We start from the raw sequence: 26,551 nt of genomic DNA, 5'->3' as shown, positions 1-26,551 counted from the left end.
ATCCCCGCCCCTGTCCCCAAGTGAGACACATTCTATGGCTTTATACTTCAAACCGGTGGGGTCTGCATTATGATATTTATAAAAATGTTTAGGGACGGAGTGGTTGTCAACCCTGTTTTTAATTCCTCGTACATGTTCTTGAATTCTCAATTTTACATTTCTTTTTGTTTTACCCACATATTTCAAGTGACATGGGCATTCAATTACATATATGACCCAATTGCTCATGCAGTTCATCAGGCTCTTAATTTTAAAAGAAGAGGTGTTATCATGATTGGAGAAGTAGCTGTTATTATTACCCACAAACTTACAGATATTACAATTATTGCATTTAAAGAAACCTTTTGTTTGCCTAATCCATTGTAGGGGTTTAGTTTCTAACGGTATTAAATTACTGGGGGCAAGGCAGTTTTTTAAGTTATTGGCTTTCCTGAAGGCCAGTTGTGGTTTGTCCGGGAGTGTTTTACCAAGAATTTGATCAGTCTTTAGTATATTCCAATGTTTATTGAAAATTCTTCGTATCTCTTTTTCTTTGCTATTATATTGAGTGACAAATATTGGATTGTTTTTGTTTGTAGTCCTGGGTCTGTAGACCAAAAGATCTTCACGCTTAAAGTTGGTCGCTCTTTCAGTGGCTTGGTTAACAATCTCTTCTGGGTATTCTCTTTCCCGAAACCTGTTAGAGTAAATACCCACTTGTTCTTTATAGGTTTCCATGGATGTGCAATTTCTTCGTAGACGACAGAATTGGGAAAATGGTATGTTGGTCTTCCAACTGTTTTTGTGTCCGCTCTTGAAATGTACATAACTGTTTGTATCTACTGATTTGATGTAATTGCGACTCTTGATTCCACAGGTATCACTACTCAAAATTAAATCCAGATATTCAATTTCATGTTCGCTAAATTTGTGTGTAAAACATAGATTGTATTCATTCAATTTGATATACTCCATAAAAGACATAAAATCTGTTTCTGTGCCATCCCAGATAAGTAAAATATCATCTATGTACCTGGCGTACAGAAGTAAATGTTTTTTGAACAAATGGTTTCCATAGATGTATTTACGCTCCCAGCTTCCCATGTGGAGATTGGCGAAACTGGGAGCAAAAACGGTACCCATTGCTGTAACTTCAATTTGAATATAAAACCCATCTAAAAATTTAAAATAATTATGACTTAAAATGAATGTCATTAAAAGGCAAATAAAATCTTTATGGTTTTGATTGCTTGAAGCGTCTTCATCTAAAAATTCATGGCAGCTAGATATACCCTTAGTATGTGGAATTGACGTATATAATGATTGCACATCCACCGTTGTGCAATCTCCACACCCTCGGGATCGCTACAGCAAATACCTATTCAAAGAAGAGATCATAAGAGCATCCCCTCTGAAAAGAGGATACAGAGAAGGAGAGGAACCAGAGGAGGAAGACAGAAACCTAAAAAGGAGAAGAAACCTCAAACACCACTAACGGGACCAGGTATACAAAAACAAGGAATTTTTAATCTATCCAACTACCAATTGTCTAATATAGATGTCTCCATTTTGAAGAAAGGGTTTTCTTTTGCCCCGACAGCACGAGCAAATGGTTTTCAAATGTTTATTGACCTGAATAAATATATCAGGATTCTTACATTGAAAAGACATTTCCTGAAAAAAGATACAGGTATCTTAATGAACTTTGAAGCAGCATTAAAATCAGGATTAAAACTTCCATCAAAGTATTATCCTTTAGAGTCAAGGAGCACACAAATAGAAACCTTCTATGACTTAGTTAAAAGAGATTTATGTTCCATTGACAGTAAAGCTCCAAAGAATTCTAATTTAACCAACTTTGAGAAGGAAGCTTTAAAGAAACTAAATAAGAATGAACAACTTATCTTCAAACAAGCAGATAAAGGGGGTGGTCTTGTGATCCTTAATCGGATTGATTACATCAAAGAAGCCCACAGACTTCTGGGAGACCCAATGTCCTATAGGAAATTAGAGAAAGATCCCACTCCGATATTCATAGAGGAACTACGAAAAATTCTAGTAGAAGCACTCCACACTGATATCATTAATAAGGACGAATACCAATTTCTGATAAAAAAACAACCCAGTAATCCCTACTTTTTACTACTTGCCCAAGATCCATAAAAGATTAGTAGATCCCCCAGGACGCCCCATAGTTTCAGGGATTGATTCCTTGACCTCGGGCTGTTCAGAGTATGTGGAGAAGTTTTTGAATAAATATGTGAGTACTTTAGAATCCTATACAAAAGACACTACGTCGATCCTACAGATATTGAATACTGTAGAATGGCAAGTCTGTTTCAAATGGGCAACGGTGGATGTGCAATCATTATATACGTCAATTCCACATACTAAGGGTATATCTAGCTGCCGTGAATTTTTAGATGAAGACGCTTCAATCAATCAAAACCATAAATATTTTATTTGCCTTTTAATGACATTCATTTTAAGTCATAATTATTTTAAATTTTTAGATGGGTTTTATATTCAAATTGAAGGTACAGCAATGGGTACCGTTTTTGCTCCCAGTTTCGCCAATCTCCACATGGGAAGCTGGGAGCGTAAATACATCTATGGAAACCATTTGTTCAAAAAACATTTAATTCTGTACGCCAGGTACATAGATGATATTTTAATTATCTGGGATGGCACAGAAACAGATTTTATGTCTTTTATGGAGTATATCAAATTGAATGAATACAATCTATGTTTTACACACAAATTTAGCGAACATGAAATTGAATATCTGGATTTAATTTTGAGTAGTGATACCTGTGGAATCAAGAGTCGCAATTACATCAAATCAGTAGATACAAACAGTTACGTACATTTCAAGAGCGGACACAAAAACAGTTGGAAGACCAACATACCATTTTCCCAATTCTGTCGTCTACGAAGAAATTGCACATCCATGGGAACCTATAAAGAACAAGTGGGTATTTACTCTAACAGGTTTCGGGAAAGAGAATACCCAGAAGAGATTGTTAACCAAGCCACTGAAAGAGCGACCAACATTAAGCGTGAAGATCTTTTGGTCTACAGACAAAAACAATCCAATATTTGTCACTCAATATAATAGCAAAGAAAAAGAGATACGAAGAATTTTCAATAAACATTGGAATATACTAAAGACTGATCAAATTCTTGGTAAAACACTCCTGGACAAACCACAATTGGCCTTCAGGAAAGCCAATAACTTAAAAAACTGCCTTGCCCCCAGTAATTTAATACCGTTAGAAACTAAACCCCTACAATGGATTAGGCAAACAAAAGGTTTCTTTAAATGCAATAATTGTAATATCTGTAAGTTTGTGGGTAATAATAACAGCTACTTCTCCAATCATGATAACACCTCTTCTTTTAAAATTAAGAGCCTGATGAACTGCATGAGCAATTGGGTCATATATGTAATTGAATGCCCATGTCACTTGAAATATGTGGGTAAAACAAAAAGAAATGTAAAATTGAGAATTCAAGAACATGTACGAGGAATTAAAAACAGGGTTGACAACCACTCCGTCCCTAAACATTTTTATAAATATCATAATGCAGACCCCACCGGTTTGAAGTATAAAGCCATAGAATGTGTCTCACTTGGGGACAGGGGCGGGGATAGAGAGAAAAAGTTGTCACAACGTGAAATGTATTGGATTTACACTTTGAACACAATGACTCCGTTTGGTCTCAACGAAACATATGAGATCGCACCATTTTTATAATCCTGTTTTTACCATATACTTATATTTTTCATTGTCCATTCTGTTCATCTCGTGGATTTTAGTTATATTTATAACCTTAATTTTATGAAGATATATATACGTATTTTATACCAATGCACTGATCTGTTTTGTATATATTTATATATTTTTATATATCCTCCTTTATATACATCCTCATTTTTAGTCTATATTAACTTTATTCTAATTTGCTGCTAGTGTTTTATAAAATATGTGCTGCTACTATCTATTTATTATTATCTCTGTTTAAATTTGCTTTTAAATTATGCTATATACTGCACCGAAGGGCGGCTGCCATTTAAGCTATAGAAGCACTTCAATAAAATGGCCACTGTAGGTGGGACACCTTTTGAATAACATTATACTAAATGCCTGATAAACATTCTAGCTGAATATGTGTAAGACTATCAGCCTGTGAACGAATAACATGAGGGCTGAATGTTCTAACAGCACCACTGACTGTAACTAAAGCTAAAACAACTTTTTACTGTATTAAAATTACAGGTCTCCGGCGCCGTGTGGACCACGCATGCGCGGGTAAACACAAGATGGCGCCGCAGATCACGTGTGGTGTCTTAGAGACCCACGAGGTATCTTTTAGTCCCGCGCATGCGCGGGTAAACAAAAGAAGGCACCGCGACTCGCACATGAAGTCCCATACCCTCTGGAGACTCGCGAGTATTGATCTAATCCCGCGCATGCGCGATACTGAATAAAATGGCGGCAATCACCGGAAAACACCTGGTTTGCACATAAGCAATTATGTTTAAAGCTATATAAGGCAGCATTTAAGATCACTATATGAATCCTCCTGAAGAAGTCCAGCTGATTTTGCACTAAGGACGAAACGCGTTGAGGACTGTGGGTGTATTCCCAAACTCTGAGACCAGCTACTATCAGATAAGCTTGTTTGAAATTTTATCAATGTAATTCTCCACTTTTATGTGTTATGTGTACTTTGGATTAAAACCTTTTTTAAACGTACTACACCATGAGAAGTGTTTTCTCTCTCCTTAAATCCTATATTTGGAGTGTCTAATCGGCTACCATTTCGGTGTTTAAGAGGACTAATTTGGTGAAACCTGAGAAAAGACTCATATACAAATACCTGTTGTTCTGGGTCATTACGGTACGCATGCCATTTTTCTAATTAGAGTGTGCTGCATACTTCATATAATACTACACTATATAGGCGCCTGTTCTCACCTTTTTGTTTTCCATAATCGTCTGGGATCATACAACAATTGATTCTACTGGAGAACATACGGCTGCCACCGCAAAAACGGGAATATAGTGGATAAATATTGATGTAAATAACTGCAATTATACAGAAATATATAGGATTGAGCGCTGCTTCAGTACCTCGCTGTATTAAAATATATATATATATATATATATATATATACACACACACACATATACACACATATACACACACACACACACACACACAGTGGTGGCCAAGATTGCGGACACTTTTTGATATTTTTATGTTTTTCAACTTTGAATGCTTATAAAAACTGTTACACTTCACGCAGTGCAATGATTCATATATCAAATGAAAGGAAATTTAATGCTGAATTCAACACAATAAACAGAGGTCAAATATTTGCATTACGAGGGAAGTTATGCAGTGAAAACAACAATTTTGGGGAAAATCCCTGTGTACTTATGATGTTACTGTCCTATCAGTATTTCGTTGGGTATCCTTTATTTTTCAAGACAGCAGCACAGCGACGTGGCATTGAGCCAATCTTTCTTCTTTATTATTTGGTGCCATGAGACAATTATAGCCTCAATTAATTGTCTTTTCTTGGATGAACGCCTCAGATGGACCAGTTTTTTCAAACGGAACCACAAATGTTCTATGGGGTTCAGGTCTGGGCTGTTTCCTGGCCATCCCAGCACCTGTATGTCATTCTCCATGAACCACTGTTTGGCTCTGCCCCCTGCTTCAAAATGCCTTTATTTTTGGCATTGTGAGGAGGGGGCGGGGGCACGATGATGCAATCATGCGGTTATGCCCTTGGTCCCGCCCCCAACGCCCGGCCATGCCACCCACTGTTTGCAGGCATTCAGCTCCCTCCTGGAAGGAGCTGAATGTCGGCAAGTATGGCATTACTTCCCTTGTAATGCAAATATTGACCTGTATTTTTTGTTGAATTCAGCATAAAATTTCCTTTCATTTGAGATATTGAATCATTGCACTGCGTGAAGTGAAACAGTTTTTATAAGCTTCAAAACGTGAAAAACATTCACAAAATGTGTCCGCAATTTTGGCCACCAGTGTGTGCGCGCATATATATATATATATATATATATAGGTTGCGTCTCCCATATCCAAAATGCTTGGGACCAGGGGCATTTTGGATAACGGAATATTCCGTATTTTGGAATATTTGTATATCATAATGGAATATATTGTGAATGGAACCACCAATATACACACAGAATGCATTTATGTGTTATATACAACTTATACACACAGCCTGCAGGTAATTTTATACAATATTTTCAATAATTTTATGGCTCAAGCAAAGTTTGTGTACAGAAATGAAATTCATTTATGTTTCATATACACCTTATACAGAATGCCTGAAGGTAATTTTGTACAATATTTTGAATAATTTGTGCCTTAGACAAAGTTTGTGTACATTGAACCATCAAAAATCAAAGGTTTCATTATCTCGGTCATGCAAAAATTATTCCGTATTTCGGAATATTCCGTATTTCGGAATATTTGGATATGGGAGACTCAACCTGTATATATATCTATATATATATATGTATATTATATATATATATACACATATATGTATATTATATATATATACACACACACACACACACACATATATATATATATATATATATATATATATACATACACACATACAAAATATAGCGCCTCTTGTGGTTGTTTACCACACAAATTAAATTTGACACAATATAGGACAGTCCCTTATTTACATGGACATCAGCTGACCCCAGGTGATGGTAAGGGGTTGGATATGATATCCCGGCTGTCGGGATGCCACTGTTCACAACAACGACAGCGGCATTCCGACAGCCAAAATACCGACACCCATTGGAATGCAAAGTAAGTTGTTTTCCCTACATTAACCCTCCCGATGCCTAAACCTAACCCCCCCCCCTTCCTAGTGCCTAAAACTAACCTCCCCGCACCATAATCCTAACCCTCCCTCCCGATGCCTAACCCTAACCTTCCCCCTAATGCCTAAACCCGCTACCTAACGCTACCCTCCCCATGCACCCCTATACGTACCATTCGGGATGCCGACGGTAGGGATACTGGTGGCGGGATCCCGACCTGTCGGGATTTCGGCGCCGGTATTTAGACAGTAAGCATCCCGCACGCAGGGATGCTGACTATATCCCGATGGTAAGTCACCCAATTAAAAATGCAGTGAGAAAGGGATAGGTGTATCAGCTACCACTGGTGTCCCACCATATAATATCAGGGAGAGCGATGTACTTAAAAAAATGTCCATTAGATTTGTTAAAAGCAAGATAAACAATTTATTTAAAAATGTAACACATAAAAGATAGCACAGATGTTACAAAAAGCAGAGATTAAAAAAACCTAGAATGGGACAAAGTCATCAGAGGTTCAAGAGACCGAACCCATGGGGAAAGCCTAAGAGGTCGCCAAAAGGGCAGACGGGTCACCGAGAATTTAATATTCAACTTGTCACAACATACTCTAACCAAAGCTGAGAAATCCTTTTTGTCTAGGGGTTTAAGCTTTGTTCTTACTTGTCAATTCAATTAATTTGATTGGTCTATTAACCATTATAAGATTGGTAGAAAAAGTGTCTTTGATCCACAATCATACGCGAGCATTAAAACCTCTCTCAGAATAGTTGACTCAGAGGTACAAATCAGTAAACATGCTAATGTCAGTTATTTAACGGTTTGACCTCAGCTTTAGGGCCATATTCAATTAGAGGTGAAAAGTCAGAGGTCGGACTTTTGGCCATCATCGCCGTTTTTCCAGGGGATAAAATTTCTGGCGCGTGCCCGCTTTTCCCCGTATTCAATTAGGAATCGGCGAAAACGGGACCCGGCGGAAAGGTATCGAAAAGGCCTTTCACTTTTTGAGGAAAACAGCCTGTCACCCCCCAAAAGATGGTCTGACATGGGGGATCACTAAGGGTACCTCCGATTTGACCTGCTGAAGGTAACTGAGGTTTTTAAACATCCGCAGCAGGTGCATTAATGCGTCTTTGATTAAGTGGTGAAGAATAGCATTTAGCTTTATTTTTTTTTTTTAAATAACTAGTCCCATCAAATTTAAAAAAATCTTCAAAAATCCACCTGCCGCAACCACCCGCATTCTAGAAAACACCTGTCGCATACTTGAGGACGCCCCGAGACAATTTCGCTAGTTTTGAAGTTTGTCCCCCTTTTTTTTTTCTGCCCCCCAAATTAAACCACTTTTTTTGGGGTGTCCTAAGCTTATTTTTTTTTAAATGTTGACACAGATTTCTTTAAGGGGACATTCCAAAGGCTGCAGGGTATTATTTTTAATTCTACACCCCAAAACCCCAATTCTGCACTTTTTTTTGCTACCTATGCAGTGTTGAAAACTTACCCCCGTTTTTTTACAAAGACTTTTCGCACCTGCGAAGTCTTTGAAATGGAATATGGGTATAAGTGAAAATGGAGAAAATTACGTCATTTTGAATATGGCCCTTAGTGAGAAACAAGCTTTGAGATAGCTACGTTTGGATGACACCATTGTCATTAGAATGTCCGACAAAGGAAAGGTGGTGGTTCTGTAGGATGTGGCAGATTATGATTGAGAAATCCGCAGACAACTGTCCGATGCATCCACATACATGAGGGTTTCCTTTAATCTACTGCCCAGTATTAAGAAGAAGATAGATCAGGTTGTCATCATGGCACTTAACCACAATTGGATAGATAAAGCCGTTGAGCAAATTTCTGTTGGTTGATCATCCAGTTTGCCCGATAATGTATACAATGCCCAAGGTACACAAAACCCTAGTGGACCCGCCAGGGCGTATCAGCACGGGGGTACGTACTGCAACCCATGGCTCAGCTGCTTGATTTCTACATTCAGCCTATTGTGAAGAACATCAGTAGCTACATTAGTGATACTGACGATTATCTACAGGGTATTGAGCGCTTGACTGGTTTACCTGATGATGAACTATTGGCTAGTATGGATTTCTCATCATTGTATGCCATAATACCACATAATACCCCCCCCCCCCCCCAACCTAATGGACACAATAGCCCCGAGATGACTTAAAGAATATGATCATTTCAACAACCTTCTACAGTAACTTTTCTACAATGATCTGTTATGTCTGAACTACCCACATTGGGACTAATAATCCATGGCCCCCGGAACAATATGCACATAATGAATAGTAATTTTTCTGTCTAGGAAATGCTTATCTCCCTTTAGTAGTTGGTTGTCTGGTGAAGTGGTATTTTCAGGTCTGTGTTTTCTACACTGTTTTTATTCTCACTATTTTTATTTCTAACACTGTTTTTCTATACGGGTAATTTGTGAAATTGCACAGCACTACTTTACGGTTCTTAAATTACGTTACCTTGATACGTTGGATCGGACAGGATCATTTTTTATAATATATCCACTATATCAAAACATCTATGCATTACCTGAGGGGCTCCCGCTAACATCCAACATACCCTTTATACCCTATCCATCATGGGTACATTAAACTATAACAGGTTATAATATAATAATGTTCCACATACAAATTATATGGCTCCTATATGCCCAAGTATCCAAAATATACTTTTAACATTTACAACATAGGAAGTGCTGTACTTCCGGGTTTGAGTTCCAGTGTGACTTGCAAACCGGAAACGCAGATTGCGATCATTAATCGCAGATCGGATGTGTCCCATCGTCCACAAATAAGATTTATGGATAACTCCCCAGGGAGACTGGAGGGGTTTTTACTAAGGTGGTGCCCACCTTTTACTTTATATGGCGCGCTGTAAAAACCCAATTCTATGATTCATTGGGGACCGGAAGTGCCCGGACCATCACCTCTAATAAAAGGACTGTCCATGTAGCCAGTTGTGGAGGGTCTCTGGCTGCCCCTTATCTTTTGGGACACTGTAGGTACAATCATATTTTTAATTATTTTCAATTTATTTGTCTAGTATTGAGGTCACTTCCGGTTCTGGATTACTGCCGACCGGAAGTGCCCAATACATAGCTGCATCAGGTTGATTTTTACTATGCTATGGGTTTATCATTGGCTTGGTTATAATGTGCCCAGACACTTGTCTCCCCCTTCACTTTAGCTATACTTTGGACTGCTGTCCAAACCTGGAAGTGCACACTAATGGCACTTCCTGATAGCTAACGTGTGACGTAGGGTCCATGTGATTTAGTTCTGGTACTTAAGGAGCCGTGGTACACCGGGTGGGGTTTGATTATCCTTCATTGTGGTGGTGGCTCGGTCTTGAGAAAGGCCAGGATGTGGCCGAAACGTCAACTTACAATGCTGTAATGTTTTTGCGAGTAATGTAAATTCATTTTATGAAAAGACCTTGGTGAGTGTACACTCCTTTTTTCAACATTTGGATATATCAATATAGCTATTCCAATTCCCTACTTGTTGTTAGTTAGAACCATGTTAATGAAAGCTATCCATTATATCCTTTAATCTGCGAGTGCCCCATTAAGGAATATCTTTTCTCTTTCTGTGTTTATACTGTTGCCTTATTCCAGGGGCACCTCCCTTAATAATATCACCTATTGGTTTTGGAATTACGTGTGATAGGGAAGGATCTGTGGTTTAATCAAATACTTCTGTGCGGGTGATTCATCTTTTCTTGTGCACGTGTGACTGCATAAGGAGTTTGCCTCAGTGGTTGATGTATATAGTTTAAGCCACTTCCGGTTTTGCATGGTCCTTTGGTGGTAGCTGTGCTGTCTCTTTCTGTTGGGTCTTGATAAAGGTCCTAGTGGACTGAAACGTTGAATTTGATTGAGAGTTGAAATAAAAGAACAAATCTTTTTGCATGAAGTGCGGGGAGTGCCTTTTTTTTTTTTCTCGGGCTATATCCCTCTAAAGGAGCACCCCATGATGTTACAAGTTTGGTTCAGCGTGCAGTTTAATTGGGAAATATATCAATTAAAAAAAAAATTATAAATTATAGTATTATATATATATATATATATATATATATATATATATATATATACACATACATACACACACACACACACATATATATATATATACACACACACACACACATATACATATATATATATATACACATATACACATATACATACACACACACACACACACACAATCATACGCTGGTATGGGTGGAAAAGGAAAATGGCAGCAATAATTTGTTTGTTTCTCGCATTTTTCTTCAGGAAGGATTGTCTAAAGGCACAGGTTCTCAAACTTGGTCCTCAGGACACCAAACAGTGCAGGTTTTCCAGGTCTCCACAAAATCACAAGTGAAATTATTAGCTCCACCTGTGTATCTTTTAAACCGTGTCAGTGAGTAGTGACTACACCTGTGCACCTGCTGGAAAACATGACCTGTGTGGGGTCCTGAGGACAGAGTTTGAGAACCACTAGTCTAAGGGTTGTTTTACTTATCCTATTTTAAGGGACGGATGTCGGCCATATCTATACTCTTCCTAATGAGGTTGGCTAACATTCCGGAAGCCCAAACTTCATTCCAGGGTGTTATTCGTATCCAACCACCTTAAGTCCCACCAGTCCTTCCTTGGGACTTTGTAATGCTTCCAACATTAAATCTGTGAATAAAATGCAGTTTAAAGATCCGAGTAAAACCAAACCCGCTCACCCCTAAAAAACATATATTATTTTTATATATACACACATACATACATATGTACACATGTATACATACACACTTTAGGGGGTGAGGTTAATTTACTTTTTCCCAGAAGGTCCCACAGAGCAGCAGCTGCGGGAAGATTCTCTTTCTGCAGCCGCCCACACTGTTTATCTGACTGGTCGAAATATTGCGACCAGATCAGATAGAGCACTGCCTGGTGTGGTCAGAAAAATGCTACCATGCCAAGCAAGTGGCTAATAACTGTAGAAAGCAAATGGGTAGAGGCTCTTTAGATTCTGGTATCCTGGTTACTCTTGTAAAAGCGGAGTTGGTGAACCCCTCAAAACGTCACAGAAAAACTGTTAGCCTAAACTCTATACACGGGGATACTATATTATATTAATGCTGAAGTGAACACTGAAACAGTGCGATCCCACTGTAGTCCGTAGTTTCTATATTGAAGAGATATATTTTTCCCACTTTTGGAAGCTATGGGAAACCCAATTTATTACAGACCCATCTAGTAATGTTACTAAAACAGTGGAGTGGGAATGTTCCCCGGATCTGAAATGTTCCCTTTTTTAAGCAATATTGGGGAGTCAGAAAATGACGAGAGCAGCAGTAGAGCGCAGAATGATGTACCCCTTACTGAAGTAGACAATGTTGTTGAAAAAGTTGATTGTATGTCTGTCCTGAGGAGAAAATATTTTTTTCTCACTTCAACATCAGTTAAAAGACCCTGCTCTGTTAAAAGCTAGAGAGAATGTAAAAATGGTTGATGGGATCCCAGTAGAGCAGGGGTTCCCAACCATGGTCCTCAAGGCACACTAACAGTCCAGGTTTTGAGGATAGCCATACTGGAGCACAGGTGACTTAATTAGTACCTCAGTTAATTGATTTAACCATCTGTGCTCAAGCCTGGATATCACCAAAACCAGGACTGTTAGTGTGCCTTGAGGACAGAGGTTGGGAATCACTGCAGTAGAGCCTGATAGTAGGTTGTCATAACCTCACATGGCAGTAGGTCAAGATTTGTTGTATGAAAAGTCCAAAAAGGGAGACGATATTGTGGAACAATTAATAGTTCCTAAGGTATGTAGAAGAACGGTGTTGGGCCTGGCTCATGGTCACATAACTGCGGGACATCTAGGGAAAGAGAAAACCTCTGAGGGAATTTTGCAGCATATTTAATGGCCAGGGTTCCATAAAGATGTATCCGACAACTGTGCTTCCTGCCCTGAATGTCAGTACCATGCTCCCAGGGCACATTATAGAAGTCCGCTTGTGCCATTGCCCATTATGGAGGTCCCGTTTGAGAGAATAACTAAGTCATCAGTATATTTTGGTGGTAATGGATCATGCTACCAGATATTCGGAAGAGAAACCATTGCACAATGTCAACAAAGACAAATGCTAGGGAACTAGTACAGGTCTTTAACCATGAGGGAATACCTAAGGAAATACTAACTGATCTGGGTCCCCCATTTATGTCAAGAATCATTAAAAAGGGGCGTGGCCTGGACGGGCAGGGAACAGGGTGCTGATTTCGGCGCTCTCAAGCCTGTATCTCAGTTTTTATCCTGATGCCCGCTGAGGAGTCCAGTTTCTATTTACCCGAGTCAGTAACATCTCTAGAGGCTCTGGAGGATCCTGCCCTGTCTTTGCTGTTTGGTTCTGGTGTTCGCTCCTGGTCTTGGCGTCTCCATGGTGCTAGTCCGCTGTTGCCGAGGTCCTGGATATGTGAGTGGCTCTCCTACTCCCTTTCCTCTGCTCTCCCTGGTGTGCCTTGTGGGGGTCTCTGCTACAGCGGTTGCTGCTCAGCGCTGTGTTGATCATGTAGTTGCTTCTTTAGTGGGGCATGTGCCAGAGCTTCTTCTCTGCTCTTTGCCGGCCGCCAGTTTGGAAGTACCCCCTTGTGGCTGCTGCGCTCCAGCATAGGCCATAACACCCTGCTCTCCTCTCTGCAATATAAGTCACGGGAAGGTTGACCTGCTGCTCAGTCTCTACTTGCACTATTTACCAATTTCCATACCTACGTTGGTGTTGTAATGTGATGGAAGATGCGGTGATCATGGGTCCTGTACAATTCCGTACAAAATGATAGGGCCTTATGGGTTGTTTTACTTGTTTTCTTATTATTCTACATGTATGTATGTATGTGTTGTACGATTGTGGTGTTGTTATTACTGATCTATCCTACATATGCAATTACCATATTTCACTACTATGCTATTTAGAGTCTGCTCCAGTACTTTATTCTGCATGTCCTTTTATTTGTTTTTTGTTTGTCTAAGATTATGTAACCGACTAGATGGCTTTGTTTATTATTTATGGACTACTTTAGAGGGTTTTTTTTATCCTGGGCTGGTTGTTCCTTTGCCGTAAGGTTCATGGGTAATAATAGCTTTGTTAGGTAGTTTGTTTAGTTTTGGGGAAAGGGCTGTTTTGGGGATCCAAGTGTGCCTTATTTGGGGTTAGGTCATACAGGGTGGGGATAATGGGGAGGTTTGTTTTGGACGTATGGTTTTATTTTGATGTATGTGGTACATCTTTTATTTCCTAGTATTTCTTTTGTTATATGTGTGAATATTTCTATTGTCCCCTTCCCACTTTCTCTCATAGGTACATGTTATGGGTATCCGAATGGTACCTTCGGGTACTTATAAAATCCAACAACAAACAATAGGATAGTACATCTATTCTGTTTGCTTACTTATGTTCTTTATAATACTGTTATGTCATATGACATTGTCAATTTTGCACATACTTCACCCTGTCCATCATATTTATTTTTTCTATTGTTTTTTAGGTTTGTTTTTCTGTAAAACCAATAAAAATACTCATTTAAAAAAAAAAAAAAAGGATCATGAAAAAGAGTTGTGCCGCCTGTTTAAGGTTACTCAGCTAAGAAGCCTCCATGTATCAACCCTTAGACTGATGGTTTAATGGAGAGATTTAACAAAACTTTATAAAATATGCTAAAGAAGGTGGTTAATAAAGGTGGGAAAGTTTGGGATTATCTGTTACCCTATTTATTGCTGGCCTTTAGAGAGGTCACAATCTTCCACAGGATTTTCGCCTTTTAATTTGCTACATGGGAGACACCAAAAGGGATTGCTGGATATTGCAAGAGACACATGGGAGGGAAAACACAGTCTTAGAAGATGGTTGTTGAGCATGTTTCTCAAATGCAGAAAACAATAGCACCAGTGGTGCCGATAATGAAATAACACTTGGTACAGGCCCAAGTGGCACAACAAAGGGTGTACAATTGTAATGCCCAATTGCACACCTTTGCTCCTGGGGACAGAGTGCATGTTTCTTAGCCACGTGGCAAGTACCATTTGAAATCTTGGAAAGAGTGGGTTAGGTTAATTATAAGGGGTACCCAGCCTAAGAAAAGAAAGTAAAAGTTCTACCATGTAAATCTTAGAAAACCTTGGAAAGATAGAGTAGCTCTGACAGCCACCCCGGTCCCTCCAGTAACCGCAGTACCTTTGGTTCCTGAAGTAACAATAGCCAAAACTCTCTCAACTATACAATAGCATGAGACTAAAGAATTATTTCAAGAAATTGAGAATTGTTTTCTGACATACCTAGTAAAACATCAAATCATTAAACATGACAATCACTAAACCAGAAGCCTAACTGGAATTGATGTCTAAGAAATAAAAAAAAAAAAAATTGGAATTAAATATAATTGAAGAGTCACATAGTGAGTGGTCAAGTGCCAAACTCTATCCATTCCGAAACCTGACGGGAGCTTCGCTTCTGCAATAATTTCTGTAAATTGATCATGTGGATGAACTTGAAAGACAGCACTGTACTTCACCACTCTAAACTTAACCAAAGGGTACTGGCAAGTGCAGTTTACAGACAAAAGAAAAGACAGCTTTTCTGCACCGATGGGTCTGTTCCAATCTAGCCATTCGGGTTACATAGGGCACCCGCTCCTTTCAGAGGATGATAAATATATTATAAAGCCTTATAGAAAGTATGCTGCTGCTCATCTCAATGATGCAGATATCTATAGTCCTGATTGTCAATCTCACTTACCCAGGATACAAGCAGTGTTGAACTCCATTCTTAAGGCAGGATTGGCAGTCAACCCAAAAAAGTGTTGCTTAGGGATTGAGGAGGTAAAGTACCTTGTATACACCATATGCAGAGGTTTGATAAAACATTAACTTAATAAAATTGAGGCATTACAATATTGGCCATTACCCTTAAAGAAACAGCAGGTGAGAGCTTTCTTAGGAATCACAGGGTCTTACATTTATACCCAATTTTGCCACCATTGCTGTCCCTTTGACTGACCTTACCAAGGGTAAACAGTCAGTTATGGTTAAGTGGAACCTGAGGCAGAAAAGGCTTTTCAGGAGCTGAAGGTAGAGTTGTGCACCCAACCAGTTCTGATAACACCTAGCTTTAAAAATTAATTTGTTGTCCAGACAGATGCATCAGATGTAGGGATAGGGCTGTGTTGTCTCAAAACAAAGATGGCGACGAGCATCCGCTTATTTATGTAGGAAATTGAATATATGACAGAAATTATGACACTGTTGAAAAAAAGAAGCATTGGCAATTAAGTGGGCATTAGAAACAATAAGATCCTACCTTTTGGGGCGAAAATTTAAATTGATTACAGATTAAGGGCCTGATTCAGACACGGTCGCTAAGTTGCGCTCGCTAGGGGCGATTATCGCACATCTGCGCATGCGTAAAAGTACGCATGCGCGAACCAGTCGCTGCGGCAGGGAATTGTGCGCTTGTAGTACACAGACTGGACGCTACTTTGAATGACAGATAGCGTCGTTTGTGGGTGGTGACAGGGGAAGGTGCTTGTGAACGGGAGAGTGGATGTGAAAACGCAGGTGTGTCTGAGCGTCAAAACGGAGTTTAATGGGTGTGCATAATTAGCAAAGTAGCATCATTGAACACATCATTTGGTTGTATTTTAGCCTGAACTGATCGCAGTGCTTGCGGTGGGGTAGGGTCTACCTCAAGGGCTGCAAGCAGCTGCGATGGCTATCGATGCTACCGATTATTCATACACTTCCTGGAGATGACGTGTGTTAAGAGAGAAAAGTGGGCATCTTTATACACCAGCATGCGCTCACTGCCGTCGCTCTCTAAGACATAGAGGGCGTCCTTACGCCACACAGTGCGATCGTGGAATTTGCATACCCGGCCCCTTTTAGCAGCGAGCGAGTGCAACTTAGGACCGGGTCTGAATCAGGCCCTAAGCTCAATTGAAGTGGATAAGAGACCAGTGGGAAATTAACTAGATGGTTAATAGCATTGCAAAATTTTAAGCTTTCAATAAAGCATAGGTCAATTAGCCTACACAGATGCTTTGTCCTCTTTTTTTAGTTTGCTTAGGGCTACAGGTGCTCCGCCCCACAGGCTGAAACAGGAGGGGGGAATATGTGACAAAAACACACTGTAAAGGTTGCCAAGGGGAGATATATATGCCCCCTCCCCACCCCCCCCCCCCCCCCCCGGTTTTTAGCTTCTGTCTGGTAGCAGCCTTGATTGCCAGACCACCTGTGAGAGGCTGCTAAAGATAGTGTAAGTATCTGTAGTCGGTCTCTCGCTGCCTGGGGAACAGGTTGGAGGGGGACACAGATTACTGAATGAAAGTGCTGTACTAAAGGAATAATTTTATTTAGTTAGAGCCGGGCAGGCCAGAATTTACATTTTTTGTTTTGTTTATTTTTGTGCTGCTAATAAAACTAACCGTGGTCACTTGTACCAAGGCCCTGGACTGGTGTACTACTACTTGGCTGCTGCATGTTAAGTGCAACCATTTAACCCAGGAGCTGGCACACTTACCATGGTCTTGCCACAACACACACACATACATACATACACACACATATAAACAAATTACGCACACACGGGTTGTAGTCTCAATCTCAGCGTGCGGGATGCCGGTGCTCAGAATGCCGGCGCCGGAATGAATCCTGAGAAGTCCGATTCCCGGTACTGGCATCCCGACGGTAAGTAGTGGGGTAAGGACTTAGGGTTAGGCACTAGGGTTAGACACTAGGGGGTAGGTTAGGTTTAGGGTGCAGGGAGGGAGGGTTAGGATACCTACCGACCGGTGTTGGTATCCTAACCCTGTCAGGATGCCGGCGTCGGGATTTTGACCGCCGGCATCCCGTACCCAAACCACACACATACCCACCTGTGGTTTACACGCATAAACCCAAGTTTAGATGTCCCGAATATCTCAGCTCATACATTTGCCCTCTTTAAGCTGCCTCGTATCTGCACCTCTCCTACTCTCTGGTAACCAACTCTCACCCCAGTCTCAAAGACTCAAGGGTGGTGAGAAGCTACGAGAGAGGCTCATACAGGCCAAGGAGTTCCCACCCCAATATAAAGAACATACAGTAGGAGCTCTCTGTTTCCGGAACGCCTAGCAAAGCATGCCATAGTTGATACATTATATAGGTGGAAAGATGCATGACAACTGTATGATTAGATGGCACAGTATATTTGACACTGTACATCAGCAGTTTTAAAGCTACAGACATTCTGTGGAAAAATTGTTAGACAAACACATATAGCACCTATGTAAGTAAAACATAATATGGGCTGTGACATGATAAAAAGGAGCTGGCATAACACACAATAGGTTGGCAGGAAACTGATGTACACACCTTAGCATTCACATAAGGATGGAAGGGGCCATACTTTTTCACTTCTGGGCCATTCTACAATAAAAAAAATAAAAAAATGGAGGAAACAAACAAAAGCAAAAAATAAGGAGAGGATGAAAATAAAACAAGTGATAAAATGGAGATGTGGGCTACAATAGCCATGATTATAAAATAAAGCAAATAAAACAAGTTTTTAATCAAAACACATCATCATCATCAGGGACCTAGGCTAGGTATATGAAAACACAAAATACTATTTTGTCTTTTTTGTGGGGTTTAAGAGTAAATAAAAGAAGCAGTGCAAAAAGTGATTAAAGAAGTGTAAAATGTAAGCAGAAAATAATCTGGAGTGCAATAAACACCTAAGGCTGACAGAGCATGCTGGGAGTTACAGTTCAACAGATGAGAGGTCACAAGTTGCGAAAGCACTGGATAACATGCTGCAATCATAAAAGATACAAAAACATTGTCAAGAGAAAACTTCAATTAAAGTGGATACAATAAAGTGCAAAAACACAAACCCAGTCTGAAACCAAAAGTAATAAAGTATTGTTTACTGTAGTATAGTTTTGAATACAAAAAAAGCAGATTAAAAAGTGTTTTGTTAGAAAGTATACCAAAACTCTTGCAGTATTCAACCTGTTTGCAAAACGAATATTAAATGTGATATAAAAATAAAGAATCCATCACAAACTATATGAAAGAAAATATGAATAGATAAAATAAAGGTGTGAGCCACTAAAAAACAATTAGTAACAAGCTGCCCATTACTTAATAAACCCCCTTCCCCTTTTTAAAGCTCTGCCACCTAAGCAGAAATTGACATGTATAGAGTGAGAGAGTGAATACACCATAGAATGGTTCTTGATGTTTTAAAATATAGAATAGCAAATGCAAATATAAAAGATGCCAAGCAACCTTTGCCTATGGCCTTCCTTCTACTGCAACAAACCACAAGGGCACAAAAGCTGATGTCATCAAGTCTCAGGAGGCTAAAGCATACGTAAGGGCCCTCAGCTGACATCATCTGTTACTGGAAAACTCTTTTACTTTAACATTATTTGTCAAACATTATCTCATTCTGATCATACCAGCATGAATTAGAACCAGATATTTATGAAACCTTACAATTTTATTACAGTTTGCAAGAAAGACATGACAAAAACAGTACGTATGATAAGGATGTCTGCATGTCCTTACCCAAAAACTACCGTTCTTTTCTTCTTTTTCCCTTAATTTAATATAGATTTCATCATCAATCCGCTAGCCATGCTGAACATAGATTTACATATTGAGATGGCTGGACAGTGAATTAGCGTTCAGTCAATCACAACACAATTCTAAATGCTATTCTCAATTCAGGTTTTATATGCAGAACAGTCCAATATCTACAAAACTATTTTTTTTTAGCTTTAAATTAGCATCGAAGGGGACAAAAATCAACCTATTTTGAAAGATATCAACACATTTTATGGATTTTGCTTTGGATAAAAACATCTATTTCAGTCTATGACTGAACCATCATAGGGTGTTATTTGTAGCAAGCAGATTCAATGTCTATGTTTTGGAAGCATAAAATACCCCAAGTGCATTTCAGCTAATACCCATCATATAAATGCACAATTTCATTGTAATTATTCCCACAACTTCATCAAAACTGGCTAATAGCTTTCAAGCATTCCCAAGCAAACACTATAGGTCTAGTGTCATTATCAATGAGAAATAGTTATACAGACAATTCTGAAAACCAGCAGAAGAGCTAGAGTTCATGATATGTGGAGGTCAAGCCATATAAAGCCAGAATGGGTGTACAGGAACAATACTCAACACTTTATATACCAGAAAGCCAGTGTGGTGCAACGGAAATTGTGGCAATGGCTTCGGACTGTATGTTGAATAAAGGTTCCCGGGTCGACAGGTTCAGAATGTCAGCAAGGTCATTAGACTGGCAATCAATATGTAGACATGCATGTATGTCGACGAGGTTTACACATCAACGTGTTCAGAATGTCGACATTCAACACGTCGACACAAAGGGCCGTATTCAAATAGCAGCGATATTATCGACTACTTTTCATGTAAAAATGGAGAAAAGACTTTCTCCATTTTAAAAAAAAGGGGGAAAATGTGCAAAATCTCTCTTTTTTTTGTAAAAATGTGGAGATTTCTTAAAGAACACTTTGGATAGCCCCCCATAATGATACTTTAGCGAAAACATTTTTAGTAAATTGCGTACTTTGACAAAAAACGACCGCTGAAATTTCACATTTATTTTATTTTTTTTCGAGAAAAATGCGTTTAATGTATTGGGGCTGGTATTTCGAAGGGCCATAAAGATGCGCCAAGTGTTTCAAACATCGCACGTGGCTGGTGCAGGCGTTTTTAAAAAACCACCGGCGCCAGCCACGAGCGATGTTTAAAACACTAGGCACATCCTTTTGGCCCTCCGAAATGCCAGACCCAATACGTTAAACGCATTTTTCCCGGAAAAAAAAAAAAATTTGACCGAAATTTCAGCGTAGTTTTCTTGCCAAAGTACGCAACTTACGATTTTTTTTTTTTGCTAAAGTATCATTAGGGGGGCTGTCCACAAAGTTCTATAAGAAATCCCCAAAATTTTACCCAAAAATAGGGGTTTTGCTAATTTTTTCGCCTGCCCTAGGCTGGAGTAAAGTTTTATCCAGTTTTAGGTGAAAAACGGCAGTTTTTTCGCCGTCATTGGCAAAATCGGCCACAAATCGGCCTCACAGTCGATCTATCGGATGATACATCAGCAGATCAGACGGCCGATTCGCCAACGAAGGTGAAAACAGCAGATTTCGCCTTTAATTGAATACGGCCCGAAATGTCAAAAAATGTTGTTGATTTTTAGAGTTGTAAACCATAAACCATATGTCGAAATTCTGAACGTGTCGACATTTTAGCCATGTCAAACTTAATGTCTACATATTGATTGTCGACCTAATGACCATGTCAACATTGTGACTGTTAACATTCAGAACCCATTGACATTCTGACACCATACCATGACCTTGAATAAAGTGCAGGAGTTCTAGATAGATCATAGAAAGACGAGAAGATTAATGTTATGTGCTAAATAAATAAATATATATATATATATATGCACACATATACACACACACACACACACACACACACACACACACACATATATATAGTAGAGACAAGGCAGCGGCACTGAGCGGGACCACTCAAAATAAACGGACACTTCAAAGATAATCCTATAGCATGATCAACGTCTCTGGTTTATTGCAACCCGTCTTCAGGTGTATCCTGAAGACTGGTTGCAATAAACCCGAAACGTTGGTCATGCTATAGGATATCTTTGAAGTGTCCGTTTATTTTCAGTGATTCCGCTGAGTGCCGCTGCCTTGTCTCTACTGTTTCACTCTTTGACTGGCACCGCGGTTTATAATTGTGGTTGAATGGGAGTGCCGACGCCAGGAGTATTATAATAATAAAATATATATATATATATATATATATATATATATATAAATATATATAATGAAACACAGTTGATCCGGCACTCCCAATAAATGGTATGGATATGCCTGCTCCTGGTGCCCTCCTTACAGGGAACGGCACCCCCGATACATGTGGCACATAAAGACAGCACTCAGAGACTTACAAATGGTGTATGCAAAGGCAGAAAATTTAATCAACGTTTCGGGACCTCCCGTCCCTTCTTCAGGATGTACAGTACAGGAGGTCCCGAAACGTTGATGGATTACATTTTCTGCTTTTGCATACTCCATTTGTAAGTCTCTGAGTGCCGCCTTTATGTGCCACATACATATATACACACACACACACACTACTTGTCAAAAGTCTGAGCACACCGATGTATTTTAAGGAATTTTCAATTTAACCGCACAGTAACGAAATAAAACCTGTTTTATTGGCTTTGTTTACATAATAAACAACTGTTTGAACAATAAGGAAACAAAAACCAAAAAAATACTTGTTTTGACTTTTAGGCAAGTTTATTTAGGTAGTTTTAGGTAGTCTGCTTTCATTGAAGTGATGACCCTTAGCTTTGATAAGCACTTTGCATATGCTTGGCATCCTATTTACTAATTTTTCCAGCTTTTGGCGATCCATTCGACTACAGCAGCTTTGAAGAGCCTCGCAGAGGCCCTCAGTGTTGGTAGTCATCTGTTTTCGGACTTCCCTGTCTAGTTCTTCCTACAAAAGCTCGATGGGTGAAACATCTGTTGATTGAGGTGGCCATTCCATTTTTGTTACAACTTGAGCGTCTCGTTTCTTTTGCAAATAATTAGTAAACAACTTGGATGTAGTTTTGGATCGTTATCTTGTTGGAAAACGAAGTTCTGACCCAAAAGTCGCCTTCCAGAGGGAAACGCATGACGCACTAATATGTTGTGGCACACCTTTTGATCCATTATTCCATTGATTCTGACTAAGTCACCAACTTGGTTGCCCGCGAAACATCCTCCTCCATGCTTAACTGTTGGAGCTACACAGTCTGAGAGAAAGCGCACCCCTGGACGGCGACGCTCAAAAGCCCGGCGATGCGAGCCAAAAAGTACAAATTTCGATTCGTCGGTCCAAAGCACCCTCTTCCACTGTTCCTCAGTCCAATCCTTATGCTTCTTAACCCATGCGTACCTTTTTGCTACGTTTGTAGCACGTAGAAGTAGATTTCTTACTGCAACCCTACCGCTAAGGCCATATTCCTGCAAGCGCCTGGCCACCGCCCTATCGGACATAGGCTGCGAACAACTTTTCAGCAACTCCCTGCTTATTTCCAGAGCGGTTGTTGCGCTTGCTAGTAGTCACAATGAAGTTGTCCTCACGAACAGTTGTTGTTTTTGGACAATCAGTTTGTTGTCTTGTAACATTTTGACCGGTTTTTGACTTTCTTTCAATAGCCTGATGCACGGCCCCAGCGGATACCTTCAACCATTTGTGGATTTGCCGGAAAGAATAACCTTCTTCCCTCAAAACAAAGAATTGAGCACGTGTTTCCACACTTAACTCACAGTTCTTTGTGGCCATTTTTGACTAACTGGAGCTTTCAGGAAGACAGTGGATTCTGGCGCTACGAAATAAAGATACTTAAATGTCCATGTATCTCTGTATTCAGAAGTTTTCTTTTCCTTTTGTTTCTTCTTTCAATAATTCTCCATGCATATAAAAAATAAACATAAAAAATATAATGATAGTGTAGTATGTTTAGATACTTGATATACACTTTCAAAGTGTGGATGCAAAAATGTGAATAATGCTCTCCACCCTTTACATGCAGGAGGACATACTTCACACAATAGTAGGTAGTTGCTCATCCATATAGTGTTTTACCACCAACACATAGGCATGCACTGTACAAATATATCGTACCCAATTCACACTAAAGGCACAAGGTATCCGTATATAAAGGCATCTTTTATATATAGGCAAGCATACATGCAATCATCATCGAGTAAAGCGTACCCTTACTCACAAGGGACGAAGTGTAGATAATCACATAAAGGTTTCTTTGTGGGACAGCTTATCACTGATCCCTCAGGATACTCCCATAGCAGATAGGTGTAGACACGGAGAATATCCAGTAAAAAACACATTTATTCAAACACAAGACATAAATAGACAGGTAAGATCCCAGGAAGCGTCTATGAAAAAGATAATCACAGCCTAAGTGCCAGAATAGAAAGTCCGGACAATGGCACTTACAGGTAAGTGAGTCTGTTCAAAGTCCAAATAGCGTTCCTGTATCAACAACCGGCCTACACTCCACCAACGCGTTTCGATCCCGGCCCGGGATCTTTTTCAAGGTGTGCTGTGGTATGCGTCTCCAAACCATTTCTTATGTTCCGTAAATGTTCTGCAATACGGACTTTTAACATCCTAGAAGTCCGTATTACAGAACATTTACGGAACATAAGAAATGGTTTGGAGACGCATGCGCTCTCCTCACATTTTAAGAAAATACATCATTGTTCTACAGATCATATAATAAAATTTCTTGGCCTTAAACAAGTTAAAAACAATATAAGATCGAGGGATATGGCACGACACTTAGCCAAGATGGAGATGAAATTGATACATTCATGTCAAACGCTGTTACCAAAGGGATTAAATAGCGATTTTGAATTGAAGTGGTTTATGTAATAGCTTTCCCTTTTCTGTATTTTATATATGGTTTTAAAGTATGTCTTCTTTTTTAACTGTAGTTTTTATTGTTATTTATTCCTAGTCTTTGAGATATTTTATCGTTTTTAAAAAGATTCTTCCGGTGGGGACTCAATGTTTACATTACTATGGCAACTACTATGGAAACGGTATTAACTTCCTGGTTATGTCACCAAACAGGAAGGGTTAGAGTGACACCAAGCCTGAATCTCCATGACGATCGGAGTAAACAGGAAGTGATGTAGACTAGGACGCTCGTGGACACCCCCGGATGGTGATTGGTCCAGTGCAGTATTTATACGCTATACCAGCATTACCACAGCACACCTTGAAAAAGATCCCGGGCCGGGATCGAAACGCGTTGGTGGAGTGGAGGCCGGTTGTTGATACAGGAATGCTATTTGGACTTTGAACAGACTCACTTACCTGTAAGTGCCATTGTCCAGACTTTCTATTCTGGCACTTAGGCTGTGATTATCTTTTTCATAGACGCTTCCTGGGATCTTACCTGTCTATTTATGTCTTGTGTTTGAATAAATGTGTTTTTTACTGGATATTCTCCGTGTCTACACCTATCTGCTATGGGAGTATCCTGAGGGATCAGTGATAAGCTATCCCACAAAGAAACCTTTATGTGATTATCTACACTTCGTCCCTTGTGAGTAAGGGTACGCTTTACTCGATGATGATTGCATGTATGCTTGCCTATATATATATATATATATATATATATATATATTAGGGATGTGCAGGCTCGGATAGGTTCGAGTTTGCACGTGGAGTTCGGATTTTTCCCTCCAAAAAAACGGAACTCAGAACGAGGCAAAACGTCATCTTACATGGACGAACATCATCATTCCTGGACAAAAGACCAGGAATGATGATGTTCGTCCATGTAAGATGACGTTTTGCCTCGTTCTGAGTTCCGTTTTTTTGGAGGGAAAAATCCGAACTCCACGTGCAAACTCGAACCTATCCGAGCCTGCACATCCCTAATATATATATATATATATATATATATAAAAGATACCTTTATATATGGATACCTTCTGCCTTTAGTGTGAGTTGGGTACGATATATTTGTACAGTGCATGCCTATGTGTTGGTGGTAAAACACTATATGGATGAGCAACTACCTACTATTGTGTGAAGTATGTCCTCCTGCATGTAAAGGGTGGAGAGCATTATCCACATTTTTGCATCCACACTTTGAAAGTGTATATCAAGTATCTAAACATACTACACTATCATTATATTTTTTATGTTTATTTTTTATATGCACGGAGAATTATTGAAAGAAGAAACAAAAGGAAAAGAAAACTTCTGAATACAGAGATACATGGACATTTAAGTATCTTTATTTCGTAGCGCCAGAATCCACTGTCTTTTTGTGTTTTATTCTGTATTTTTTAAGCCTATAGATGGTGCTTACTGAGAGTGTGATTTAGGCTGCAATACGTGCGCATCCTAGAGTGTTCACTATTTCATTTTGCTTTGGAGCTTTCAGGAAACTTGTTGACTCCATTCATAGACAAAGTATCAGAGTGTACGATAAACAAGCTTCTATTCGATTTCAGGGGCTGTGCTCAGACTTTTGACAAGTACTGTATATACAGTCAGGTGCATAAATATTGGGACATTGACAGAATTTTCATATTTTGGCCTCTATTCACCACCACAATGGCTTTGAAATGGAACAAACAAGATGCGCTTTAACTGCAGACTTTCAGATTTAATTTGAGGGTAATTACATCCAAATCAGGGGAACGGTGTAGGAATTACAACGGTTTCTATATGTGCCTCCCACATTTTAAGGGGCCAAAAGTAATGGGACAAACTAAACAATCCTAAATTTAACTTTCACTTTTTAATACTTTGTTGCAAATCCTTTGCAGGCAATTACAGCCTGAAGTCTGGAACGCATAGACATCACCAGACGCTGGGTTTCATCCCTGGTGATGCTCTGCCAGGCCTCTACTGCAAATGTCTTCAGTTCCTGCTTATTCTTGGGGCATTTTCCCTTCAGTTTTGTCTTCATCAATTGAAATGCATGCTCAATCGTTCAGGTCAGGGGATTGACTTGGCCAT

At 39.5% G+C, this 26,551-nt stretch overlaps 1 protein-coding gene across 2 annotated transcripts in view; it reads right to left on the bottom strand.

Annotated features, from left to right (window-relative positions):
• Positions 1–26,551, bottom strand: part of LOC148442616 (ankyrin repeat and SAM domain-containing protein 1A-like) — a 151,414-nt gene that overhangs the window by 42,774 nt on the left and 82,089 nt on the right. The window contains exon 4 of one of the 2 annotated variants that reach the window (XM_088463724.1): positions 18,287–18,340. The exons of the other annotated variant lie outside the window; for it this stretch is intronic. Coding sequence (XP_088319850.1) covers positions 18,287–18,340 — 54 coding nt within the window. The remainder of the gene's footprint in view (positions 1–18,286; positions 18,341–26,551) is intronic. 2 annotated transcript variants of the gene reach the window in all.

Source organism: Taudactylus pleione, unplaced genomic scaffold (assembly GCF_031769625.1).
Source record: "Taudactylus pleione unplaced genomic scaffold, aTauple2 ptg001437l, whole genome shotgun sequence".
Taxonomy (NCBI): Eukaryota; Metazoa; Chordata; class Amphibia; order Anura; family Myobatrachidae; genus Taudactylus; species Taudactylus pleione.
Note: the sequence above shows the minus strand (reverse complement) of the source record. Positions and strands in the feature narration are given on the sequence as shown.